Source organism: Lagenorhynchus albirostris, chromosome 3 (genome assembly GCF_949774975.1).
Source record: "Lagenorhynchus albirostris chromosome 3, mLagAlb1.1, whole genome shotgun sequence".
In the NCBI taxonomy this organism is placed as follows: domain Eukaryota; kingdom Metazoa; phylum Chordata; class Mammalia; order Artiodactyla; family Delphinidae; genus Lagenorhynchus; species Lagenorhynchus albirostris.
This window is the reverse complement of record NC_083097.1, coordinates 143,891,956-143,918,839: the sequence shown is the minus strand read 5'-3', so window position 1 is coordinate 143,918,839 and position 26,884 is coordinate 143,891,956. Positions and strand designations below refer to the sequence as shown.

Sequence of the window (26,884 nt, the reverse complement as noted above, 5' to 3'; positions counted from 1 at the left end):
CCTGCAAATGCAGCCAAAACCCGACTGAGGCTTCCTGCATCCAGAGAGTTCTGCAGCAGCATGCCGGCCACGTGCCAACTCCCACTTATTCTAGCCTCGTCTCTCCTTATGTGCACCTGAGCTGGGCGTTCCAACCTTCCCAGTAACCAAGGCAACCTGATTCGCTTCTCTTCAAAAGGGCAGTGTTGCACAGCTCCCAGGGATCCCAGGGGAGTGGGGAATCAGGTCAGTTTGGCGAGGCCAAAAGCGGGAGGGGTGGTGACAGGGAGGCGCTGCCTTGGCTACTAAGTCCCTGGCCTTTGGGAGCATTTACCCGAGAGACTCGGGAACGACTCTGAACTCTCTCTCCGCACACCGCATCCTTCAGAGTTTCTCTGCCTCCTTCTCTGTTCCTTCCCTCCCTCCCTCCCAGAGCTCTGGTTAGCTGGCTGCTCCCAGAAGGTAGACTTTGTGCCCGATCGTCCCCTAAGCTGCCATGTGGATCTCATTGGCTTCTCTGATTAAGCCTCCTTGGCAAAACATCTTTCCCGGAGAGCCACAGCAGGCTCGCCTCAATTTAGGAGTAAATGGTAACTTTCCAGCCCAGCTTGTCAACAGGGCATCTGGAGCCCTGAAATGGCAATAGCTAATTCGAGTGTGGATTCAGGAGTTCAACCAGCTGGGCCCCAATCCTGGGTACATCACCTACTGGTGGCGACCTTGAGCAAATATAAATTCTTAACCTTTCTAAATCACTGTTTCCTTATCTGAGGATGGAGAAAATAACAGTACTTACCGTATATGGTTGGCAAGAGGATTAAATGAGATCATAATATAAAGCACTTGGTGTGCAGCACAGAATACATATTAGGAGACTTAGCATTTATTATTATTTTATTCATTTGTGGGTTCCAATGCCTCTTATTTCTTCCTGTTAGCTAGACTAGTGCTTTTTAACCTTATTTCTTTCTTAATGAATGACGTAAGATATTCCCGTGCATTGCAGACTCCCAAGAAATGTGTAGATCATAAATTCAAGCCTTGGAAGGAGAAGAAAAGTCCTCTAATAATTGTAAAGGCCCAAGCTAAAGGTATTAGTGGATCATTAAAAGCAGAAGCACCGGGCTTCCCTGGTGGTGCAGTGGTTGAGAGTCTGCCTGCCAATGCAGGGGACACGGGTTGGGTTCGTGCCCCGGTCCGGGGAGATCCCACATGCCGCGGAGCGGCTGGGCCCATGAACCATGGCCGCTGAGCCTGCACGTCCGGAGCCTGTGCTCCGCAACGTGAGAGGCCACAACAGTGAGAGGCCTGCGTACCGCAAAAAAAAAAAAAAAAAAAGGCAGAAGCATGCAGAATAGAGGCTTTGGGTAAATTCCCTGGCAGGCTGGTTATAATTCCCACTTAAGAAAGCTTGTCAGAATGTAAATTGGTGGAAAGTGACATTAGTCCGACAATAACCTTAAATCTATTTAAATTGATTATAAAAACAGTAATGCACTTGCAATTGCTGGTACTTTAACTGGTCGACATATAACACATTCCTACGACACGAGTCAGAAATGATTGCAATGCTATGAAAGAAACTTGCTGGTCTGCGTAGTCAAAAAGGATTACAAAGAATAAACCACAAGCATAACATATTCTCAAATTATTACCACAGATGAGAAGAAACTGGGTCTGATTTTTAGGGAAAAGTTTACATAAAAGAAAGAAGAAAGGAGACCTCTACTAGAGACTCAAGGTTGACATTTGCTGTGTGACCTTGGGCAAGTCACCAGTCTCTGAGTCTGTTTCACCAGTGAAATGAGAGGGCTGGATTACATGACCAGAAAGGTCCATCCCAGCTGCAAACTGCTACAGAGCTGGATGGAGACTCAGTCTCCATTTGACTTAAGTATTTCCTAAGTACGTCCTAGTAAAAGCCAAAAGGTTTGGCGTTCCCAGGTGTCTCCTGTATGTTAGGTTCTGTGCTAGCTGCCCCACGTGATTGAACTTATTTTATGCTCATAATGGCCCAGTTTATGCGCATCACCCCATCCTAGAGAAGACAAAATCAAGGCTCAGAGAGAATATGTAACTTGCCAAGGTCACTCAGGCAGCAACCAGCCAATCCAAGATGCCAGGATTCAAAGACTCAACCTCTTTCCATTTTCTACACCACTCGCTGGATAGCCATGGCCTGGCGACACCAGAATGGCAGCAGGTAACTGAAATCATGCCTGTGCTGGCTCCATTCCCCAAGGCCAAATTCCTTAGGCGGTGGAGCAGAGGTCCTAATTCAGCAACGGAGTCCAGGCAGCTGAGTGGTTAGAAATTTGGGTTCTGGAGTCGGCATGCCTGGCATTCCCATCTCAGCTCCTCAGAAGCTGAGTGGCTTTCCCCAAACTTAGCCCCCCTGAGGCTCGGGTTTCTCAGGCAGATAACCTATTCCCAGGGTTGTTAGGGGGATTCAAAGAAGTTATCCGTGGAAAGCTCCCAGCAGACTACTTGAATATAGTACATGCTCAATCATTATGTCCTACCTAGCTAAACAGGAGGGCATCCAGGTAGCGACGAGCAGTTTTTAAGTTAATCTCTGGCAGGGGTTATGAACCCGGGGTCTACAAACGCTCTGAAATTATGTGCCAACAGCCATGTTCGTGCTTGTCTTCAGGAAACATCCTTAACCTTTGTCAGATTCTTATAAGGGTCTGTAGCCAGAAGGAGATTAAGATCTTTTGCCTGCTGGAGACCCAACGTCTTACACGATGAATCACTCCTGAAATAACAGCGTTGGCAAAAATTCCTCCTCAAATCATGGGAGAAGTTGCTGGGTTCTCTCAACATTGCCTCCCAGACACGTGGGCCTCTAGCACTGATCACACAGCCCCAGAAACCGTGCCCACAGAGCTCCCAGGTGGTTCCTAGAAGAAGGTCAGAAGACAAACCCCCCAATGAGCAGGAATTAGGCTTCAGGAACCTTCCCCAGCAGGGCCAGTTCCAACAATCCATTCTTCCTCGGAGAACAATCGGTGTGTTTGTTGTTGCATACCTCCAAGTTAAATATACCCGGAATGCTGGCTCTTTGCTGGAAGCTCCCAGAAGCACCCAGGGTTACTCTGCTAAAGGCACGCTGCTCCACAGCCCGATATGCAGCACCTGATTCCCCACAGACCTGTCACCTTCTCAGACCAGCCTTGCCTCGGGAGGAGCCCGTGGTGCTGTTGGAGCCTTTGGCCCAGTAGGCAGGGCCCGAGCTGCCCAATGGCCCCTCTCCGGTTGTTGGGACAACCATCCTCAGGAATTTCGGCCTCCCTGTCTTCCCCTGGGTGAGAAGGGGAGAGAGCTGGCAACCCCCCAGTGAAAGGGGAAGCTGAAAACTGGATTCCCTACCCCCAGCAGCCTCCAAGCCGGACAGCACACAAAACAGCTCAGGCCCAGAGAGAGGAACGTGCCAGGACATTCTTCAGGGTTGGTAACCCGAAACGCTATTCTGTTCTCTGCGGCTAAGAAATCACTTTTCTGACTGCAGGACCATTTGACTTACTTCTTTTAAATTCAGGGGAATGGACAGGTGTATCTCCTTGATTCAGATAAGGAAAAAAACCAAGACAAATGGGCGCGCGTGCACACATACACACACACTCAAGGAGCAGAATCTTTTTTTTTAATTTTTTATGTGATATTTTGTTTCATAGCATTAACCAGCTGCAGAGATGTAACTGCCTTGGCAGAATTTCTCTCCCCTAACCTCACCACCCCAAAGAAGCCTGGCGCTTTTCAGCCTTGTTAAATGTTCTCCTCTCAGTCCCCTCACCCTCCTGCCTGCCGTCCCCCCTCCCAATTCTGCCATGCAGTCAGGAGGGAGAAGGCAAGATCAAGCCCGAATCAGCGAAATCCTATCTGAGAACTGGCAGGGGGCTTAGAGACATCTCATCAACCTTCTTCTCTCACCGAAGGAGCACTTGCACCTCAGAGAGGTCAAGCGATTTGTCTGAGGCCACACAGGTAGGACGAGAAGGCAAAACTCCCTTCTGGGGTGTGCAGGAGGGAATTCCAGGGAGTCAGAAGTGGATACCCTCTGCTCAGCTCTTTCCCCAAACTTTCAAAGTTGGCTCACCACAACAGTGAGCTCAGAACCCCTCAGCGCCCCAAGCTCAGGGGCCCTACCCCGGGCCGGTGCAGGTGGGATGACCAGCAGATGTCAATACAAAGATGCAGCATTCAAACCAGTGGCCTGCAAGGCGGAGAGAGTCAGCAGCTCCAGGAAGTGCCAATGTGTTTTTAATGCCTGCCAATCTGCCTAAAAACACAGGCTACACAGCCCTGTTGCTGGAGCCGTGGACAGGCCCCAGGAGTGAACTCAAATATAATGGCACTGTGGTTCCCCCCCCCACTGTATTTTTAAAGGTTCCCTAGTACTGGGGGCAATAGATATTACTAGTTTCCCCTTTATGAAAGTGGCTAAAAAAAATTCAAATTGGGTTGATTTAAAGTCAAATATTAAGTAAGCAATAACACAGGTGGATATAGCAAAAAACGTGGTCCACATAATACTAAAATTTGGGAAATTATGCTCTAGTCAAGTCAGTATCCCACAGAAGCTATACTGCTTGCCCTCTTCCAAGGGTAAAAAATGACCGTTGTTTAAGAAGCTTTCTACAGCTGTGTTATCCTCTCAGCAGCCCAGAGAAGTTCCTAGATGCATGACCTGGGCCGAGTTAGCAGTGTCCTCGACATTCAACTGCTAACAGCACACTGGACTCAGCAGCTGCTGGGACCTAAAATATGGGAGGACACAGAAACTTGAACTTGTGCCTGTATTAGGAGAGGACAAGAGACTGTCCAGTTCACCAACACAGCAACAGAGTCCCTGAGGCAACTGACCCTGAGGGGGGCATGGGGAAGGAAAGTGAGTAGGACCGCAAGTGTGGAGGTTAGAACTTCAGAGCCGGTAAAGAACTCGGCATAAATAAGGCAGAGGGGTGGAAAGATCAAAATACAAGCAAATCGCACCTCCGGGCCTCAAAGTTTGTCTCACGTTTGAAAGTGGGAGTTGGGCCTTGATCTTCTATGTCCCTTCCAACTTTGAAGAGTTCCACTGTTGGGCTTCTCTGGTGGCGCAGTGGTTAAGAATCCGCCTACCAATACAGGGGACACGGGTTCCAGCCGTGGTCGGAGAAGATCCTACATGCCACGGAGCAACGAAGCCTGTGCGCCACAACTACTGAGCCTGCGCTCTAGAGCCCACGAGCCACAAGTACTGAGCCCACGCACCACAACTACTGAAGCCCGCGTGCCTAGAGCCCGTGCTCCGCAACAAGAGAAGCCACTGCGATGAGAAGCCCGCGCACCACAACGAAGGGTAGCCCCCGCTCGCGCCAACTAGAGAAAGCCCGCACACAGCCAACAAATATCCAACGCAGCCAAAAGTAAAATAAATAAATTTTTTAAAAAAAGAGTTCCACTATTACTCCTTCCCTTCCAAGCAAATCATTTGCCTGACAAATAGGGAAACTGAGGCTCAGAGGTAAAAGCAGCTTGCCCACGGGACGCTCTCCAGCGTTAAAAATTTCTCTTCCGGATTAAATTGATGAGACATTCAGCGTGGTACTGAACGCAGAGGAGGTACCCAGTAAATGTTGAATGAATGAACCAAAGTGCTCACAGAAACCACGAGGAATCTCAGCTCACATTTTCTTTCTGCTTTTTCTCAACCTTCACCTCGCTACACACCCCATCCTGGACTTCTGGAACCTCCATCCCAACCCCACAGGATGAAGGGTCCAAACAATTCACCTCCATTGCTTTACAGGCACCTGACACCCAAGGTCACAGCGACCAGGTGAAAATTCCGCATTCCTGAGGCACTTTGACCACAGAGGTGACTGCGGTCCCAGAGGGTTGTCCTCCCCTCCCCACAGGATATTCATGGGGAGGGGGGTGCGTGTGTGCAAAGAAATGCCAAGCGGTCCAAACCAGGAGAAAGTCTGGAAGCTAAGAGCCACACACTCCACCTGCCTCAGCAAAAACAAATCCGGTGCTCCAGCCGGCCTGGTGCCCACCAAGGTCAGGACGCGCTGGTGCAGGGCTGAGAAGCCGCGGTCCCCAGAGAAAGGGAGGGAGGAGAAAGAGGGATGGGCAGGGCTTTGCGGAGGCCTCTCACCTCCATCTACATCCTAACAGCTTCCAAGTTGCCGTGAGATTCCTGGAGAACCGGTCTCCCCGATCAGACCTCCCCCGCTCCTTCCTTTCCTTCCCTCTCTCGGCCTCCAGGCCCCCAGACTGCTCCCGTGCTCCTCTCAGAGCCGCGGAGACACCTGTCAAAAACCACACTCCAGGCTGCGTTCCCCTGCACGCACGCAGTGTCCTTCCTCCAGCGGTCTCCCACTGAGTCCTGGGTGCCTGCCACCCGCTCCAAACCAGATGCTTCCCCATCCCCCCCTCTTCCCCCACCCCGTGCTGGGGAAAGCCTTCCCGGGAAGCCCCAGCATCGCTCGGCTAGGTTGCTCCCCCAGCCCCCGCCCGACCCAACTAAGGGGAAGCGGGGGGCGGGGGGCGGGGCTAGAGCTTAAGGTCAAAACTCCGGGCAGGTGCCGCCTGGGGCCTGAGTCCTCTTCAGAGGAAGGCGGTGGCGGCAGCCTGGGCCAACTCACTTGGCCGTCCCCTCCTCCCGGCAGCCCACCCGGGCGGTCCAGAAGGGGATGAAGGTGGAGCGTGTGGGGTGCGGGAAACCGAAGACGCTCGCCGAGCTCCTCGGCATCCCCTGCACAATCCCGGCTGGTGGCCCGTGGGGCAGGAGGGGGCCTCTCGGGGTCCTACCTGTCCCGCGGGTCGATCCAGCTGGTAGTGCGGCTCGTGTGGTCTATGTAGTAGACCTTGCCGTCGAAGTCGTGCGCCTCCTCCCAGCCGTCCGGCAGGGGCAGCTCCGGCCGGGGCATCTTCCCGAGCGCGGCCCGCGCTCCCCCATGCAGCTCCCGGCCGCCGCGGGGGCCCCCGGCTCAACGGCTCCGGCCGGCTCTTTTCGGCTCGGGCGGCCGCCGAGGCACCATGATCTGGGGAGTGGCGCCCGCGGACTGGGGGCCCTAGTGAGAGCCGGCCGGGGTGGCGGCGCTGTCCATGCGGCCCTGCGGCCCCGGCCCGGCACCGCCCGCTCCTCCCGCCGCCGGCCCTCTCACGCTGCCATGTGCGTCCGCAGCGGCGCGGTGCGGGCCCGGGTGCGCGCCCCGCCGGCGTGGCAGAGCGAGTCGAGCGCAGCTACCGCCTGCCCTCCTTCGCGGCGCGCGGCGCCCTTCAGCCTCCACGCCGCCGCCCGCCGCCCGCCGCCGCCTCTTCCTCCCCCCAGCCGGGTGCTATCCCTCCTCTCAGCTCCGCCGTTCAGCGAACGCTCGGCTTGCGACTTCTGCCTCCGCCAGGTGCGGCTCGGGCGGTGCAGGTAACCGCGCTGCCCCGGAAACGGGAGGCGGAGCACCGGGCGCCAGGGTTCCCGCGTCCCCTCCCCGCGCCCAGCGCAGCGAGGGCGGGTCCTAGGGCCCGAGACGCGCCCCCTCGTGGGACAGTCCCAACCGCCGGCTGCTCCTGCCGGAGGAATGGGAGCCCGCCTCTTACCTGGGTCCCTGACCCAGACTGGCGCCCCAGGAGGCTAGAGCAAGACCCGCTCTCCCTCTGCTTCCCAACGCTCCTGGCTCTCTCCACTCCGAGGGTCCAGGCTCTTGCACAGGTGGCACCAAATCTTACAACTCCCCGCTTCTCTCATGTAGAATCAGGAGTCAGGCAAGAAGTGGTTAAATGGAAACATTCTTGCAAATCGGGGAACATAAGTTTTCCAGGATCTCTGATCCCTTCCCCCAACACACACACCATCTGTCTCCCTCTTATTCTATTCTTCTCCCCACGTTGTTTCACCCATCCCCCCACCCCTCGTATTTGCAAATGTAGCTGGCTTTTCCCCGGGTCCGTAAAATTAGGAGTGCTATCAATCTACCCCACCCCCTCGACCCCGGAGGACTTCCAGGCGGTGTCAGGGAAGCACTCTGTAAAAGTAATAGTAATGACATTGTTGTTGTTCATTAAATTGAATACTTAACCTGTCCCAGGCAGCTTCCCCTGCGTTCTCCTCTGCGATACTATTTGATATGTTATAGCTTTGGGGGAAGGGGGTTACGAAAAAGAAGAAAGCAAGCAAAGTAAAATTCCATGTTGAAAAAAATGAGAAGAAAATTTAAAAATGAATATTGCTTGAGAAATTAAAAATTTGTAATTACTTAATTAAAGTTAAGGATCAACTGGCTGTCTATGTCTTCTGACTGTGTCTTTAACCGTTTTTTGCCCTGGATATATAGCGGGGAGGTGAACTGGAGGAATGAAGCCCAGTGTGGTGTATCCTTTTGTCTGAGCCCCACAGTCTCCCAGAGGAGCCAGCATTCTGTGTTTTATGGGCCAGGGTGTGCTGAGCAAAGGGGAGAATCCCATGTTTGTGGTCTCATCTTCTTTTGTTAGAGAAGCCCCACCATGGCAGCTCCTCACCTCCAAATGCCTTCTGCAAAGCCAGTTACTTCTTAAGGCCAGACTCACGGGCTCAGTATTTGGCCTTACCCTCCCTCCCTCATTCCATAGATGCCATGCACAAAAGTCCAGAAATGTGGGCCTCAGACTGGCCTCACAACACCTAGAAGTAGGAATTCCCACTCCTTTTATGGGGAGATTCCCATAGCCCTCTGCACTGCCTCTGCTTGGGCCTCAACTTCACTATGTATAAAATTCTCGCATTAGTGATGAGGGCAATAGCTCAAAATTAAAGTCAACATGGTGCTAGGTGCCTCACACGCAGGTATCATGTAAGTGTCACAACACCACTCTGGAATAAGGAATACAACTTATGATACCCATTTCACTGATGAGAAAACTGAGGCTCCAAGATGCTATATTGTTGACCAGGGATACAGAGCTAATAAGTGAACCTAGGACTGACTTCAGTACTCGTGCTCTCCACCATTAACCTATTCTTTCTTTTTTTTTAGTTACTCTGCAACTCCTGGACCTACCCATGGTCTGGATCTGGAATATCACGGATGCTCATGAATGCTTGTCCCTTTTGATGCTTGTTTCATAGTTATTTGGCTGAGAAGCAAAAGCTCTGGAACCAGTCTGTGTGGGTCTTAAACCCTCCCTATTTTCTAGCTGTGTGACCTTGAGTTACTTGCTTAACTGAAGTCCCAGTCTTAGGTCTGAAAGTCACCATAATAATATAGACTGTGTAGGGCTTGTCATAAGGGCTACAGATGAGAAGTGTAGAGGGCTTGGCACTCCACAGTAGGCTGTCATCTCAGGGGCCTCCCTGTGGTACGTTTGGAGCACCGTGTACACCCCTGTGAAACTGATGAAGTATTTTCTGTTCCAAACACAAGCCCATGTCCTTTCCCCGCCTGAAAATTGTGTGTGGTTGTTTGTGACAATCTTCGTAATTGCTGCTTTCATTTTTTTGCCTTGTTTTGCAACCATGCCTTCCCACCGGCTGATGTTGGTTGTGAAGGGAAAACCCCTTTTAGACCACCAAATCCAACTTTCTTTTTAGCCCAGGTGCCCTAGCCCTGGCATTTCCACATGACTTGTTCCTGCACATCTTTAGACCTGGGCTGGGAAGCAGGAAATTGAGACCAGAGCAGGAATCAACTCCTTAAAGCCTTACTCTGTCCACCTTACCTCCACCCCCCCACCTCCCCGTGGCAGAAGAATCCTGGGTTATCTCCCAGAAGCTGCAAGCAGGGTGAGGTAATGAAACAGATGACTGCCTGCCCCATGTGATGGCGGGTGAATCATCCCTAGGCATTCCTTGAGGCTGAGGACCAACGTGAAAGGGATTAAAGGTAAAACCGGCCCAGCCATGTGACAGGGCAAACTGGACATTATTCTACAGGTGAATGAACTGCAGGAATCTGACAAGAAGCCCAGCCCCTCCCGGCCTTCCTCCTGGGCTGCCTCTGGCTGCTCTGGAGCTGAGTTGGGGCCGAGCAGAAGGGACCACAGGACAAGGCTTTCTTCGTTTGCTTTCACAACCGGGTCGCCCACCTGAACCTGAAAACAGGTTGTCTTGTCTTGTAAAAGACACCCACTGAAATCCTTTCCCCCACCGCGGCAGCAAAGGAGAACAGACACGTGTCTCAGAGAATCAGAGAGGCAGGGTAACATATTTCATGAAGATGGTGAGGAGGAGAAATTAGCTTTTTTAAAAAAAAAAAAAATCAGATATGCCAGCAGTACTTTCCTGTTAGCATCGACATTCTTCAAGGAAATGGAGGCTGTGGAAACCTCTGCGGAGATTTTTCTTCCGACTCCATGGCTGTTCCTCCCTACCTCATGCTTTGCCTCCCACGCATCCTGGAGGATGCACAGTTACGTTTATGTGACTGAGCCGATAACATCCCCTTACTTTAGTTGTGCATTATGTGTGGTTCATAATTCGGCCCGTGAACTATTTTCTTTCTTTTTTAATAAATTTATTTATTTTATTTTATTTTATTTATTTATTTTGGCTGCGTTGGGCCTTCGTTGCTGCGCACAGGCTTTCTCTAGTTGCGACGAGCGGGGGGCTACTCTTCCTTGCAGTGCGCGGGCTTCTCATTGCGGTGCCTTCTATTGTTGAGGAGCACGGGCTCTAGGCACACGGGCTTCAGTAGTTGTGGCACGCGGGCTCAGTAGCTGTGGCGCACGGGCTTAGTTGCTCTGTAGCATGTGGGATCTTCCTGGATCAGGGCTCGAATCCGTGTCCCCTGCATTGGCAGACGGATTCTTAACCCCTGCGCCACCAGGGAAGCCCCGTGAACTATTTTTTTTCAATGATGGGAAACCATGTCCTAAGCCAGGGAAAATTAGGGTGCAGAAAACCTTGGTGATATGAGAGCTGAGACAGAAGGGGTGGTTTCTTATTTATCTCTGGGTCCTCAGTGTTTAATACAGAGCTTGAAAATACATCAAAATAAGTCTAGCACCGTCACCTCATTTTACAAATCGATGGAGTTTCTATGAATAACGACTCATTGCCCTGGTTCTCATTAGTCCCATTTTACAGATGTGTAAACTGAGACTCAAGAGGCGCAGTGACTTTTCTATAGTGACATGGTAAATAATAGAGCCAAGAGTCCAACACAGCTCCTCCCAACTGGTTTTTTGCTCCTGAATTCATGGCAGTGTAGGATCTAGAATGCCAATGAAGAAGGAACTTCAGGTTATAAACAGTCTGGTTGGAAGCGGGTGGAGGAGCAGCCAAGAGACTACTAGTCTTGAACTCCTGCTTTCAGTCAGATTGCATATCTGTTGGAGTGGTTGCAGGTGGGAGAGGGCATGCTGAGGCCATAGCTGAGTTTACAATGAAAGGGCAGAGTTGAGGTGTGGGTTCTGAATTCCAAGCTGAAGATAGGCCAACCTGGTTCTCAACCTCCACCAATGCTGTCAACAAGACCCACCTGGGGCTTAGATAGCAGGGGATTTAACAGGCTGATCTGTCTCTGTGGAAGGAGGGGCACTTTTCTCCCTATGCCGCCTTTTTCTTGCTGGTCCATTCATTCACTGAACTGGATTTCTTCGGGACAGGAGGTTACCCTGGGACTGGCAGGAGAGGTTTCCACTCTCCCATCCAAGAGGCCTCTGTGTACTGGGGGCTGGGAGCTGTTGTGTCTTTCGCCAACGACGAAATGAATTATGCACTGAAGGAGAAGGTAAAGATGAAATCTCAGTTTTGAGAGTCCGGGTGTGGAGGAGAAAGAAAGGGTGTGAACGGAGGGAGGGAGTTCCTGCAAAGCACTGCTTTCCTCCACATCTACCCCAACCGCAGAAGAGGAGCCCTGGTGGGAAGCAGGGGAGGGGGTGGAAGCACAGTAACCAGTGGGCTGGCTGAAAGAAGCCTCTCTTGGGTACTTATAGAGCTTGCATCTCCATGGTACCCAGGCACTTAAATTAAACTCCAGCCCAACTGCTTAGAGACTGGTGGAATGAAATGCTCTTTACCTGTCCTCTGCTCACGGTTTGATACCTCATTGTCAGAATTTTAGTTGAGCAAACTGAGTGAGTTTTATAAGATGCTATCAAGAAAGGTGTAGGGTTTGGGGCTAAAACCCAGATAACTTGCCTTAACATGGGGGCTGGGTAGAGTAGTGGAAAATACACGGGCAGAAAAAAAAAATCCGTGTGTGAAATTGGGCTCTCCATCATGGTCGCTGTGTGACTTTGGGTATGAGACAGTGCCTTTTTGAGCCTCAGTTTTCTCATCTGTGAAATGAGAGGACAATACCCACCTCACTGTCAACTTGTGACAACTAAACGAGATGATGTATGTAAAGTGCTAGCTCAGCCGCTGAAACACAGGGGTTCTTTTAAAGGTGGTCCCTTGCCTCCTTAGCTCTTTACTCATTTATTCAACAATACTCTTGTCTGTCAACTGTACCAGACAATGGGTCAAGCCCTCAGGACACAGGGTTGTTTCTGGTCTCAGGGCAAGGACAGTTTAGTCGGGGAGATATACAAGTCAACAAATAAATAAATATTTGCATGTTGGGATGGATAACAAGAAGAAAACAGCATGCTGTGACAAAATATCTTAGGGTGGGGACTGGCCCAGAGGAGAAGACCCTTCTGAGAAACTGACATTTAAGCAGAAACCTGAAGTAGCCAGCAATGTAAACAGGCCAAGAATGGGCATTCCAGGCTAAGGGAGCAGCAGGTAGAAAGGACCCAAAGATTTGGTGTGTTCAACACATCCAAAGAACCCTGTTTCCATTCCACTGTAAACTGTAGGAGGTTGTTTTTATGGAGGGATCCAAGCTAAGCAGTGGTGTCCTAAAATCTTGCAAGGTTCTCTGACCCCAATCACGTGGCTTCCTGCACGGTCACTGACATCCTGATCTGGGCTAAACAGAGTCCCTGCTCCCCAGCCCCTGTTCCTCAGCTGCAGAAGCCTCTAAGTGTCCAAGACAGCCTAGTAAAGTTTGGATACTTTACTTACTCTATCTTTAGTTTTCAGAAGGTGTTATGTGTCTCGATGTGGATTTGAGGGGGTTTATCTTCTTTGGCATTTACTTAGCTTCTTAAATCTGTTGTCTGATGATTCCTGTCAAAGTTGGGAAGTTTCCAGCCATTATTTCTGAGTCCTTTTTCAGTCTACCCTCTTTCTCCTCTCCTCCTGGGACTCTCATCTTTAGTTACAGTCCTTCAGGTCCCTGGGGCTCTTGTTAATTTTTAAAATTTTTTCAGTCTATGTTCTCTGTGTTGTTCAGATTAGCTCATTTCTATTGTTCTATCTTCTAGCTCACAGTTCTTTCCTCTGTCCCTTCCATTCTGCTCTTGAACCCATCCACTGAGGTTTTCATTTCAGTCGTTATGTTTTGTTTTTAGTTCAGATGTTTCCATTTGGTTCTCCTTTATGTCATTGATTTCTTTGCTAAGATTTTCTGTTTCCATGCTGAGGCTTTCTGTTTCTCCATTTTTGTCAAGTGTGTTGATAAATGCTCATTGAAGCATTTTTATCATGGCTGTTCTAAAACCTTTGTTAGATAATTCTAAACCTCTTCTTTTGTTGCTGGGAGGGCATCTATTGACTATCTTTTTTCACTCGGTTTGAGATCTTCCTGGTTCTTGGTATGACGAATGATTTTTGACTGAAACCAGGACATTTTTATATGTTCTGAAACTCTGGACCTCTGATACCATTCCAGCAGGGGAATGGGGCAGGGGGCATACCTCATTATTGCCAGGTGGAGGTGAAAGTCCAATTACCCACTTGGCCTTGTTGACACCTGGTTGGGGTGGGGGAAGCAGTCCACACTGCTCACTGGCCTTCTCTGACACCATCCCAGGGGAGTGTTGGGGCACCTCATCACAGCCTCTTTTTTTTTTTTTTTTTGGCCTCGTCGCACAGCATGTAGGATCTTAGTTCTCCAACCAGGGATTGACCCTGTGCCCCCTGCAGTGAAATCGTGGAGTCTTAACCACTGGACCACCAGGGAAGTCCCTCATCACAGTCTCTTGAGGGTGGAAGTTTAGAGTCCCTACTTGGCCTTTGCCTGTGTAGGTGAAAGTGTGGTCACAGTTTTTTTTCCACGGTATTTAGCTAGAGCAGGGTGGTTATTGTCTAAAAGGTTTTATTTGCTAGTCTACCCCTTTGCTAGGTCTTGGCTAGAGAGAGCAGGCTTTTGTTGAACTTCTTTTTGTTGGGACCATTGGCGTTTGTGGGTTTCTCCAGCACTCAGTCTGGGATATGTGAGGCAAAAAGAAAACCCAGAGAACTCATCACCATGCCATTCATTACTTTGGCTTTGCAGGCCATATGGTCAGTCTTTGTCAAAACGACTCACCTCCTCAGTTGTAGCTAAAAGCAGCCCTGGACAATCTGTTAACAAATGGTGTGGCTGTGTGCCAATAAAACTTTATTTCCAAAACAGGCCACTGGCCCTCAGGTTTTAATTTGCCTATCCCTGTTTTAAAATATTTTAATTACAGAGACTTGGGTCTCATCCTAGATTCTCACTTTTCTTTACTCCCTGTGTACACTCTGACTACAAAAGCCTTGGATCCTACCTCCAAAATATGTGTCCGTTATCACCTCACACCAGTCAGAAGGGCCATCATTAAAAACTCTACAAATAATAAATGCTGGAGAAGGTGTAGAGAAAAGGGAACCCTCCTACACTGTTGGTGGATATGTAAATTGGTGCAGCGACTATGGAAAACAGTGTGGAGATTCCTTAAAAACCTAAAAATAGAACTACCATATGCTCCAACAATCCTACTCCTGGGCATATATCTGGAGAAAACTCTAATTTGAAAAGATACATGCACCCCAATGTTCATAGCAGCACTATCTATAATAGCCAAGACATGGAAACAACCTAAGTGTCCATTGACAGAGGAATGGATAAAGAAGACGTGGTACATATAGACAATGGACTATTACTTAGCCATAAAAAGAATGAAATAATGCTATTCACAGCAACATGGATGGACCTAGAGATGATCATATTTTTTAAAAAAATTTATCGGAGTATAGTTAATTTACAATGTTGTATTTGTTTCAGGTGTACAGCAAAGTGAATCAGTTATACATACACATATATCCACTCTTTTTTTGATTCTTTCCCCATATTGGCCATTACAGGGTATTGAATAGAGTTCCCTAGGCTGTATATACAGTAGGTGCTTATTAGTTATCTATTTTATATATAGTAATGTGCATATGTCAATCCCAAACTCCCAATTTATTCCCCCCTTACTCCTTCGTAACCATAAATTTGTTTTCTACGTCTGTAATAGAGATTATCATATTTAGTGAAGTAAGTCAGACAGAGAAAGACAAATGTCACATCACTTATGTGTGGAATCTAAAAAAATTATACAAATGAACTTATTTACAGAACAGAAATAGACTCACAGACATAGAAAATGAACTTATGGTTACCAAAGGAGGGGGGGAGGGATAAATTAGGAGTATGGGATTAACATATACACACTTCTATATATAACATAGATAATCTCTGTGATAACCTATACGGGAAAAGAATCTACAAAAATGAATATATGTATATGTATGACTGTATCACTTTACACCTGAAACAAACACAATATTGTAAATCAACTATACTCCAGTAAAATTAAAAAAAAAAAGACAACCAAGAAGGATTAAAAAAAGACAATCAACAAGGACCTACTGTATACACAGGGAACTATATTCAATATTTTGTAATAACCTATAATGGAAAGGAATCTGAAAAAGAATATATGTATGTATAACTGAATCACTCTGCTGTACACTTGAAACTAGCACACCATTGTAAATTAACTATACTTCCATTTAAAAAAAATAGTTTGAAAAAATACAAAATCTGTCTGTTCCCCTCTCTCCGTCTCCACTTCCACTGTCTTAGCTGCGGCCACTCCTCACCTGCTTCCTCATCAGCTTCCCAACTGCGTTTCCTCTGCCCCCTTGCCCCATCGTTCTAGTGGGCCAAGACATCCGGGCGTGTTCCGGCCCTCAATATCGCTTCACTGGTCTTAGGATAAAGTCCAGCACCTTACCATGTATTGTAAGGACCAGTTTACGGGGGCCCTCGTGTCCCCCATCCCCACCCCCAAAGCCTCAATTCCTTGCCTTCTCCCCTCACACCACACAACTGAGCTTGTGTATGTGACTTGCCCTGGGTCACCTCTTCTCACCTCTGGGCATTCACACAGCCTATTTCTCCTGTTAAGGATACCCCTCTTCTGTCTTCAGCTGGCGAGTACTCCTTCTTCAGCTCGTAGCTTAGATGGGACCTCTTCTCCACCGTCCAAGGTTGAGTTACATGTCCTTCCATCTATTATACCCTTTAGGAATCCAGCCTCATCATTTGATTTCCCTATTTCTCTCTCTTTCTCTCTCTCTCATTGTTGTTTTTCCCTTCCCCAACTAGACCATAAACCCTGTGAGAGCAGGATTTTTTTTGTTTTTTCATATTTATTTGGCTGCGCTGGGTCTTAGTTGCAGCATACAGGATCTTTAGTTGTGCATGCGGGATCTAGTTCTCTGACCAGGGATCGAACCTGGGCCCCCTGCATTGGGAGCACGGAACCTTAACCACTGGACCACCGGGGAAGTCCCGAGCGCCGCCGGGTTGTTTTTCATCTTTCCCACGTTTCCAGTACCCAGAACAGTCCCCGCCCAGATTGACCTGGATTTGCATTAGAGAACATGGGCTAAACCCTGATCAGGGGCCTCAGATTCCCTGACACCACCTTGTAACCACTTTTCCTGCTCGTAGGGAGCAGATGGCATTAAACTGTTGGAATAATTAGGAGTCCATATGCCCCTCTAAGAAATAATTTGCCCATCTGTGGTGAGGAATGAGAATTATGCAGCATCCAAGTGTCCTTATGGAAGGATTTGTCTTTTTATTTTGAATCTGAAGTTTCTTTCTCAAACGTCTTTGAGAGCTCTATCTCTTTCTTTACATCTATCAAAACATTAGGAAGAAGCCAAATGCAGTGCATGATCCATGAGTATATCCTGGATTGCTTTAAAAAGAGCAAACCACAAAGAACATTCCTGGGACACTGGGGTAAAAGGGAATATGGAATGCATTTTAGACAGTATTATCATGTTGGTGTTAACTATCTCAGGAGTGATGGTGGTATTGTAGTTATTGCAGGAGGATAACCCTTGTTCTCAGGAGATAGAAGCTGAAACATTTAGGGGTGAAGTGTCACGATGTCTACAACTTACTTCAAATGGTTCAGGAACCATTTGAGCATTTTGGAGGGAGGGAGGGAGGGAGGGAGGGATGAAGAGAATGCAAATGTGGCAATGTTGTTGAAAATCAGTAAATAATTTTTTTAAAAAAGGAACTGTATTTTATGTTTTATTCAACTCTCATCTCTGAGATGAGATGGCGTGGAATACACCTCGATAAATGTTAGCTAAACTGCAGCAGCGACAACTGCTAGGCTGTCTAACAATGTGCACTGAACTGCTTTAGATGATCTGTTAAATTCCTCTCTATGAACTTCTGATATTAGGATTTGAGCGGCTTTATAACTAAAAAGCCCAGCGAACATCCATCTCTCCCCTAGTGAGCCGAATGGCCTGGGCTCTAGATAGATGTCACACAGCTTAACATTTTTATTGTAAAAGTCTTTATAAAGGAAACCAAGCTAAGGTAGGGGAGAAATTTGCCCACCATATTCCAAATAAGAGAAAAGAAATCTGGGTTTGGGTGTGACCATGGGTCGCCATGTCTGAGCTGATCCAGATTAAGAAGGATGGAGGGGCTTCCCTGGTGGCGCAGTGGTTGAGAGTTCGCCTGCCGATGCAGGGGACACGGGTTCGTGCCCCGGTCAGGGAAGGTCCCACATGCCGCGGAGCGGCTGGGCCCGTGAGCCATGGCTGCTGGGTCTGCGCCGCGTCCGGAGCCTGTGCTCCGCAGCGGGAGAGACCACAGCAGTGAGAGGCCCAAGTACCGCCAAAAAAAAAAAAGAAGAAGGATGGAGACACTCTTTGGCTCATCTTCCGGGACAGCTCCCTGGATGTCCCTTTAAGAGCTCGGCTGCCAGTGGACTGCAGCCCCTCTGATGTCCACCCCCGACCCAACTCAATAACTGAAGCTGCCTGGGAGGCTGAAGACTAGTACCTGCATGAAATTAACAGGGATTCATGGGCCTTTCCTGGCCTCAGTCTCCTGGTATCGTATGTTTTCATTTCCTGGTGATCAAACATAAGGTCCAGCCCGGGAAGCCCTCACATCTGGCAGCTCTTAAGGCAGTGGGGACGGGCCTTCAGAGATTGGCCAGCCCTCTGACATGGGACCCAGGGACCAGAGGATGGCATGAGAGCAGGCACAGGATGGGTTTGCCCTACACACAGCCTCCAAGGGGGCTCACCTCGTAAACAGTGGCTTCTCTGGGGGACCGCAGTGATAATAGTATCGATAGTGGCTGTGGATTGGGCATGTACCCTGTACCAGGCCTCGAGTTGGCACGTCCCACATCCAGCCTCAAAATGTAAGTAACGCTGGGAATTCAGACCCAGGCCTGCCTGACATTAAATTCCAGGCTGCAGAGTAGCTGGTGTAACATAACCACCCCTCACTCCTGGGAATACAGAAGATTCTACCAGCACCTGAGATCTCGCGTCTGAGTGCTTGGTAAAGTTCTAGATTAATCTAATTACTGTTACTGTAAGGGCGCAAGGACTCAGAAGCCCTCCCCTCCACAGGTGTTCACCCTTAGCTCAGCTCCAGCGCCGCTGAAGAGGAATTCATTTCCAATCAGCAAGTTAACAAGTAACGTGGTTGGCCCTCAATAGGGGCAAGGTTCACCCATGGGCTACCAGCGAGTGCCGGGATTGGGAAGCAGAATTATGGGGGAAGGCAGGGGGCAACTTCTGCCTCTGCTTGGAACCATCAGCATGGACGAGGTCCACTGCCTGCAGTTTGTCCAACAGAGCCCTCTCGTCGGCAGGGAGGCCAGGAACTCCCTTCGTCCGGGTGCTGGAGAAGCTCTCCATCAGTGCAGCAACCTCTTGAGAAGAGTCAGCTGGGGCTCCCATGATGTAGGGGGCTTCTGAGCCAGCAGGACGGCAAAGAGTAAGTGCAGCGAGTCTTTGGGGGAATGAACGAATGGGCTTATGCGGAAGCGAGTGACACGTGCCAGAGGCTAGGATTTACCTGTGACCAGGAGCTGATCCCAGAGCCTGATTCTTCAGCTTCACCTCTTGCACTAAAGGTGAGCTGGGCTGAGTTCTTCCCATCTCCAGCCAAGAGCCAGGACCTGGAATGTGGGCTGTGTGTTTGGGGCAGTGTGCATTTTGTGCCTGGATGTAGAGAGGGCGTGTGTTCCTGCACGCTTAGGTCTCTGTGTCGTCAGCAGGCCAGGTGGCTATTGCCGCAGAGGTCCTGGGTGCTGCTAAACTCAACAAGCAGGTGGCTTTCTTTTGTCTCCCCGCCCCTTGCCGTGCCCTTCAACAGGGATGCCAGCCTGGAAAACAAACAGCAGCTCACACATGTATACACACACACACACAAACATACACACATACACACACAAACATACACATGCACACTCCATCATGCTTCTCCCCCTACTTCCCCCATCCCCCAGCAAAACACACGGTGAGGCACCTCTTCCGAGGAATCACCTGCATTGGCTCTTCAGGTCCCAGGCATTTCCACAGCCACGCACATGCCCCCACTGCAGAGAACCACATGGGACTGGACAGTAGTTCTCCTGGGCAGTGGTCTGTTTACAGGGAGATGGGTAGGGGATGTCTTAGGTTGAGTTCCCTGGGGAAAAGATTCTGGGCTGGAGACTTGAGTGCAGGTTGTTTCTTAGTGTGTCAGGAACAGCACCCAGGAAGGAGTGAGGGATGCAGGATTGGGCAGAGGGGGGGCTTGGGCTGCAATGCTGTAGCAGCAATGGGCTCAGCCAATCCCCCTGGGAGCTCTGGAGCTGGGACAACTCTTCAGAGATGTCGTTTACCCAGGTGAGCAGCCAGACCTTTGTAGCCCTCTATGGACCTGTCCCTGGATGTGGGCTTCCCACCTCACCACCACCCCCGGGGGGTAGGCGGTGTGACCTTGCCCTGGGCAGCTCCGTTCAGAGGGGGGCTTTATGAAGCATCCACGAGCAGCGTTCCCAGGCACAGGGAGAACCAATGCCTGGGAGCTAAAGGCAGGGATCTGCACTTGCTACAGGGGGTGGTCCACATCATGGTCTAAACTGTGATATTGTGAACAGGTTAAACACACCCTGAAAATTTGGAAGAGCACAGAATATGTTCTCTTGCTGCTTCCACCACAGTTATTATTATTAGTTAATTGTTTATTTATTTTAGAATGGTGCCAGGCCTGAGTTCTTGACCTTGGGTGTCCAAGTGCCCGTATCTTTGAAGTCAACAGAGAAAGCTTTTCTCCCTTGGGTTTCTCCTCTCTCTCCTCCTCTTAATGGCTCTTTGACATCTTTATTCTTTTTTGTATCCCACCCCAGTCTCATGGAAATTTGTCAATGTCCATGGTGTAGACATCCCCTCTATGGCTCATGTCAAACTACCAGTGTGACGTCACTGAACACGGGGCTGGGAAGGACATGTATCCGTCTTGGGAGCGGGATCTAGTACATCCCTGAGTGCAGTAGCAGCAGGGAGGGGCCAGGGGCTGAGGCCCTGAGGCCGTGGGCTGAGGCCTGCAGTTGGTAGGGAAGGGCTATCCTGCTTCCCTCTGTTCTGAGGGCCTGAGCCGGCTTGGAGTGTCCGATGGCTTCGACTTGGTCTCCATTCTGTTTCCCTCATGCTTTCCCATCCACAGGATGTGCCTTGGAAGAGGAATCTCATTTCTTTATGTGCTGGTTGTCAGTTCTTCCCCTCTGCCAGGTCTCCTGCAGGTTAACGCAGGGGCTTCCAGCAGGGGTGGGCTTGCCGTGAGGGGGCAAGGGGCCTCCACGGCAATGCTTCTGCCCTCAGTACGATAGCAGAGCCTTTGGCAGGGCCCAGGTTCTCTGTCCCTTGGGCATTTTGTGATGGTGCTAAGTGCTGGCGTTCGTACCCTGTGGTTAACAAGAGCCAGCATGTAGGACTGTTCCATCTCTGTGTAAGTGCTTTACCCCTGGACCTCAGTGAATTCTCATGACCTCCACAGGAGGCACGGAGCATTATTTTTCCCCATTTCACATATGAGGAAGCTGGGTCTTAGGGAGGTTTAAGATGTGTCAAAGGCTTGTAGCAAGTATGTGGTAGAGCAGGGTTCCAACTCACACTGATTCCAGAGTTTGTGCTAAAAATCATTTCACTGTATAGCCTCTCGGGCATAGAGACTGTCAAATGTCCCATCCTACAAGGTCAAAGGAAGAAGGATAAAGTGACCTTTCTACTGTACTTGTATATACATAGTATATATCCCGCGCTGCGTGTGACTCTGTGGGAACTTCCCGCCTCCCCTCGGCACAGGGAGAAGCGTGAGCGTGTAGTGCGGATGGATACAAACACCTCACCTCAGCGCTTGCTGCAGTATCAATGCGGCTGCTCCTGGACACGCAGGCTTGCTCGGCATGTTCCGTTGTTCTCACATTTCCACAAGTCATACCCCATGCATTCCCCGCCCAGTGCAGCTCACCCCTCCATACGCGCCTCCGTGATATCTTCATTCATGCCCAGCATCTCTGCACCTGCGTGGTCCTTCCCATGCCCTTGCAGTGTGTCTTGCACACACCCAACACCGCCATACTTGTCCTTCTTCCATGTAGCTTGCACTGGGAATCATGCTTGAGTGTACAAACCAATACTCACCTGGGCATACACCATGTGCTCCCCTGCACACGGGCAAACACACAGTGTGCATTGCAATTCGACATACACACACATGCAGGACATAGCACCTGGGGCAGAGCCTGTGTTTTACACCCCATTCCTCAGAAACACAGTCTGTGGTACCCGCCCGGGCGGACTAAGTAAGTTATGTCTTTCCCTGACCCATCCTCTCTTTCCTCGCCCCAATGTCACTGGCATCAGGATGCCCGGCACACCCCCAGAGCTGCAAGAGTCAAGACACATCCAATCAGCGGAGGTTCCCACAATAATAAAAAGGAAGGAAAACAGCCTGACAGACTTGCGCTCCTGAGAACTCCCCTCCTCCGAGCTGCCCTTGAAGCCTTACAGGTAGGGCGCGGATGGACATCAACTCACATTCTCTCTAGAAATGCTATGGATGCCATGGCTGCATGCCCAGCCCTGCCCAGAGAACACTGGGCATCATCAGTCACTATCAAGATGTTCCTTTTCTGGGCTTCCCTGGTGGCGCAGTGGTTAAGAATCCGCCTGCCAATGCAGGGGACACGGGGTCCATCCCTGGTCTGGGAAGATCCCACATGCCGCAGAGCAACTAAGCCCGTGCGCCACAACTACTGAGCCTGTGTTCTAGAGCCCGTGAGCCACAACTATTGAGCCTACGTGCCACAAGTACTGAAGCCTGCGCGCCTAGAGCCTGTGCTCTGCAACGAGAAAAGACACCGCAGTGAGAAGCCCGCGCACCGCAACATAGAGTAGCCCCCGCTCGCCGCAACTAGAGAAAGCCCGCAAGCAGCAACGAAGACCCAGCGCAGCCATAACTAAATAAATAAATAAAATCTATTAAAAAAAAAAAAGTTCCTTTTCAAGGGGGCTGCATGACCTCCAGCACCGGGACAGTGTAGGAAGGAGGAAATCAAACATTACCCTGTCATCTCGGGCCCTGGCATCCTGCCCAGGTCCCGAAGGAAGGCCCTTGAGAGGTCCCGGGCTCCTCTCCACTTGTCACTTTCTCTTTTGGGTCACCTCGCTCAGACAGACCTGCAGTGCTCAGGGCTGCTGCCTCTCCCCCTCGCCCCTCCCCCCAGCAGGGGCAGCTCCTCAGGGGGGTCTGGGGGAGCAGAGGGAGGACCTGGGACGGGTGTGGGGAGCAATCAATTCTCTCCTCCACACCTGGCACATGAACTCGGCTACTGAGTAGTATCTCCTGGGTGGTGGAGCCCGGAAGGAGACTCAGGGCGGAGACCCAGTCTTTAGTTCTGGAACCCCTGGCCGGGAGAGGGGGTTTCATCCCTTGGGTGAACATGGGTGAGTACTGATAAATGTCTCCTTAGGGGGAACTAGGCTGCCTAACCAGGGGACGGAGGCTTCCCCCTTCCAAAGACTGGAGTCTGGGGTGGAGGAGAGATGGGGGAGAAGGCACTAGAGCAACTGTTCTCAACTGAGGGCAGCTTTTCCCCCCAGAGGACAGTTGGCCATGTCTGGAGACATTTTGGGTTGTCACATGCAGGCAGGGGGCTCTGGTGCATAGAGGCCAGGGATGCCGCTAAACATCCTACCATGCACAGCACAGCCCACGACAGAGCCACCTGACCCCACGTGTTCATGGTGCCCAGAAGGACAACCCCTGCAGTAGAGCAGAGGCTGGTCCAATGGGCAGAATGACCTCTGCCAACAGAACGTGGTTGACACTGAGGGGCGGTTCTGCTCCCCATGTGTGGAGGGAGTGAGGACCCAGAGTGAAGGAGCAGGGGATGCCCAGCCACCCCCTCCCCTCAGTTCTGCCCAGGGACAAGTTCTCCAGGCTGGTGTTGGGAAGAGGCTTCCTGCCTTCCTGGAGGAAGGGAAAGGCCCATGCTGGGGGGTGGGGCAGGGGAAGAACCTTGGTGGGAAGACTTGATGGGCTGGATGTCTTTTTGGCTATTAAGGTTCAATCTAGATCTTCCCAGGGCACTACTTGTGCACGTGTCTGTGTCCTTCCTTCTAAATCCCCATCAAAGCTGAATTAACTGCTCCTCCCACTGTGTTCCCATCATGCCTTGCACGGTTTTCTCCCCAGCACTTCTGTGTTGCATTGCTATTGTCGATTTGCTGGTTGGTATTCCCCACCAGACTGCTCCTGGATGGCTGTGTTTACTCATCCTTGTATCCCTAGCACTTGGCTTAGTCAACCGAGCACCTAAGATGTGTAGGCACTCTTTGTTGACAGAATGGACAGACGCATGATTTCAGTGGATATATCAGTAGCTAACATGTTTTTGTCTAGGCAGTTATCTTTCCTGGGGGAACCACCGTTTCCCTCTCTTTATGGCCCCCAAGTTCTTTTTTTTTTAATTGAAGTGTAGTTGATTTACAATGTTGTGTTAATTTCTGCTATACAGCAAAGTTAGTTATACATATGTACATTCTTCATATTCTTTTCATTATGGTTTATCACAGGATATTGAATATAGTTCCCTGTGCTATACAGTAGGACCTTGTTGTTTATCCATCCTATATATAATAGTTTGCATCTGCTAATCCCAAACTCTCAGTCTATCCCTCTCCCACCCACCTTCTCCTTGGTAACCACCAGTCTATTCTGTATGTCTGTAATTCTGTTTCTGTTTCATAGATAGGTTCATTTGTGTCATATTTTAGATTCCACATATAAGTGATAGCATATGGTATTTGTCTTTCTCTTTCTGACTCACTTCACTTAGTATAATAATCTCTAGCTGCATCCATGTTGCTGAAAATGTATGGCCCCCAAGTTCTGATGGGATTTGGGCCAATTCAAGGTCTTCTGTGAGTTAGACGGAGGGTCTCTCTGCTGTTTCCATGGGTGCTGCAAGGATGTACGTTTAGGGCTGCTAGCAGTCATCATTCCCACATGTAGAGAAAACCTATCTGGGAATAAAGCCACTTCCCAAGGGAAGAGGAGCTGGAGGTGGAGCAAAGACATCCTTTGAGCCCCTGGATCCAACCATGTCTGAAGTCAGTCATGCCTTTGGACTTCCCAGTTTTTGCTTTGTGTCCGGATTCTGTCACTTACCATCACAAGCATCCTGATTAATACAGTGATGCTGCCTGGGGGCAAAGCTAGTCTGTGTCCCTCTTCTCATCTCCTCTCCCCTCCAGTCACCTACATGATAGATGTGTCTCTGGTTGACTTACAGCCAGTGGGGCAGGATCTTTCTGGCCAATGACTCCTGCCTTAGAATAAAATCCACATGTGTCGGCTGAGATAACACTAAGATAAGTGGTTGTCGAGGGAGGGGCCTGGTGTTGGAAATAACGAGGTAGGAGACGGAGAACAGGAGGGGAATTTCCAGCCACTAGGAAGGGTCTGTTGTGTTGTGTGACTTCCTCTGGTCACTTCCTCTCTCTAAGCCTCAGTTTCTCATCTGTTCCTGACTGTCTCACTGATTGGGTGTAAAATTCAAAGAAAATCAATTAATTTGGGTGAAAGGGTTTGATAACTTTCACGGCTGCTGCCACTGGGTTTAGAGGGGGAAGGGGACAAGGGTGGAGAGCCACTGGAAAGGACAGAGGAGCAGTCGGGAAGGGGAAAGGATGGAGGGGAATGCTTTGTGAAAGTAGCCGCCCCTATGGAGGACTAAGGTGGGTGGGTGAGGTAAGGAGAGACGCGGTCTGTCCTGCTCAGGCTGGGGGCCCCTGGAGCCCTGGGGAGGGCTCTGCAGCTGGCCAGGTGCCAGGTGGTCACGTCCTACCTCCATTACCCTCATAACTGAGGACCCAGGTGAGGGACCCCAGCAGGAGCCTCCTATTTCATTCTCTGGCAGGATGGCCAGTGGGGTACAGGCATTGCTGCTTCTTCTCCTCCTGCCCCAGGGTCTGCTAGCGAGCAAACGCCTATCGCTTTACGTAGTTTATGTGGGGGACAGATGGAGTGGGTCCTGGAGACCTTTGCTATTTGACAGGTCAAGCTCCAGGACTGGGACTGTGTGCAGCCAATCTCGGGACAGGGGCCTCACCTTCCATCCTCACAGGCTGAGAATAATAATAGCTAGTGGTGGATTAATAGCCATCCCCGTTTGCCAGGCCCTAGACTGGGTGTTTGTTACAGCAACCCTGTGAGATGGGATCATCATCTGCATTTCACAGGGGAGGAAACTGAGGCTTCAGAGGTTAGGTAAAGAACTCAGGCTTAGCTAGAAAGGGGAGCAGCTGGAATTTAAATGGTAAAAAAAACTGCTGTTAGAGGAAAATAGTGGATCATTTTTGAGTTATAGTATTCGGAGTAAAAAAATAAAACTTTCAATCCCAATTTGGCACTTGGCAAGCACTGTGCACTTGTTATTTTTGTTAGTCTTTTCCAACAATCCTATAAAGCAAGTTTTTTTTTTTTTTCTCCTATATTACACACAAGAAAAGGGGGGCTCAGGAAGGGGAAGGTTAGTATGGACATCTACCCAGGAAATACATGATGGAGCTGGGCTCAGAATCCAGTCTGGCTGTTATTCGAGTCAGGGCAAATATTCTTTGCAATCTTGCTTCCAGGAACCAATTCCAGGGACCTCTTTTCAGGGCCCAGGACTCTGCCTGGGCCCAGGGCTCTCTTGGCGCTCTCTTACTTCTCAGGCTCTCAGAGCTGCCCAACATTTTCCCTAAACCAGCCTGGGGCGCCCAGGCCCGGCTCCAGAAAGATTTCATGGGAAGGGCCGCCACCTTGTGGCCAAACAGCAAGCCCACCATGAAGCAGGAGGAAGCCACGGCTTAGGAAGGAGGAGCTTGGGCAACAGGTGAAGTCAGTCTCTGGCAGGACTCCAGCGGGGGCAGACGTGCTTTTCGAGGGCTGCCCCACAGCCAGAGGGCCAGCTTGGGCGTCGGAGGGAGGGCTCAGGATGGACGGTGGGGCTTGGCTGTGAGCAAAGTGGATGAGCACTTTTCCGCCAAGTCCCGACTTGGGCCCATGAGAGGATTCCTGAAGGTAAGCCTAGGTTAGACGTCTCCTTAGGCCCTCTCCAGAGGCGTTGCTCCATTTACCTGCGTCGGGGGTCGGGGGGGGGGGGAGAGGCAATGCCGGCGTATATGGTACTTCCCCTGCTGAGACGCCCTCAGAGCTTCTGAGGCTGGACCCTCCCTCGGTGCACTATCCTGTATAGACACTGTCTCCAACTCGGAGGGAGT

The 26,884-nt window shown here is 50.2% G+C and overlaps 1 protein-coding gene across 3 annotated transcripts in view; it reads right to left on the bottom strand.

Moving 5' to 3' along the window:
- Positions 1 to 7,122, bottom strand: part of WWC1 (WW and C2 domain containing 1) — a 152,872-nt gene extending 145,750 nt beyond the window's left edge. For all 3 annotated transcript variants that reach the window (XM_060144170.1, XM_060144171.1, XM_060144172.1), the window contains exon 1: positions 6,781 to 7,122. In XM_060144170.1, coding sequence (XP_060000153.1) covers positions 6,781 to 6,899 — 119 coding nt within the window. In that variant the 5' untranslated portion in view covers positions 6,900 to 7,122. The remainder of the gene's footprint in view (positions 1 to 6,780) is intronic.
- Positions 7,123 to 26,884: the final 19,762 nt, after the last annotated feature.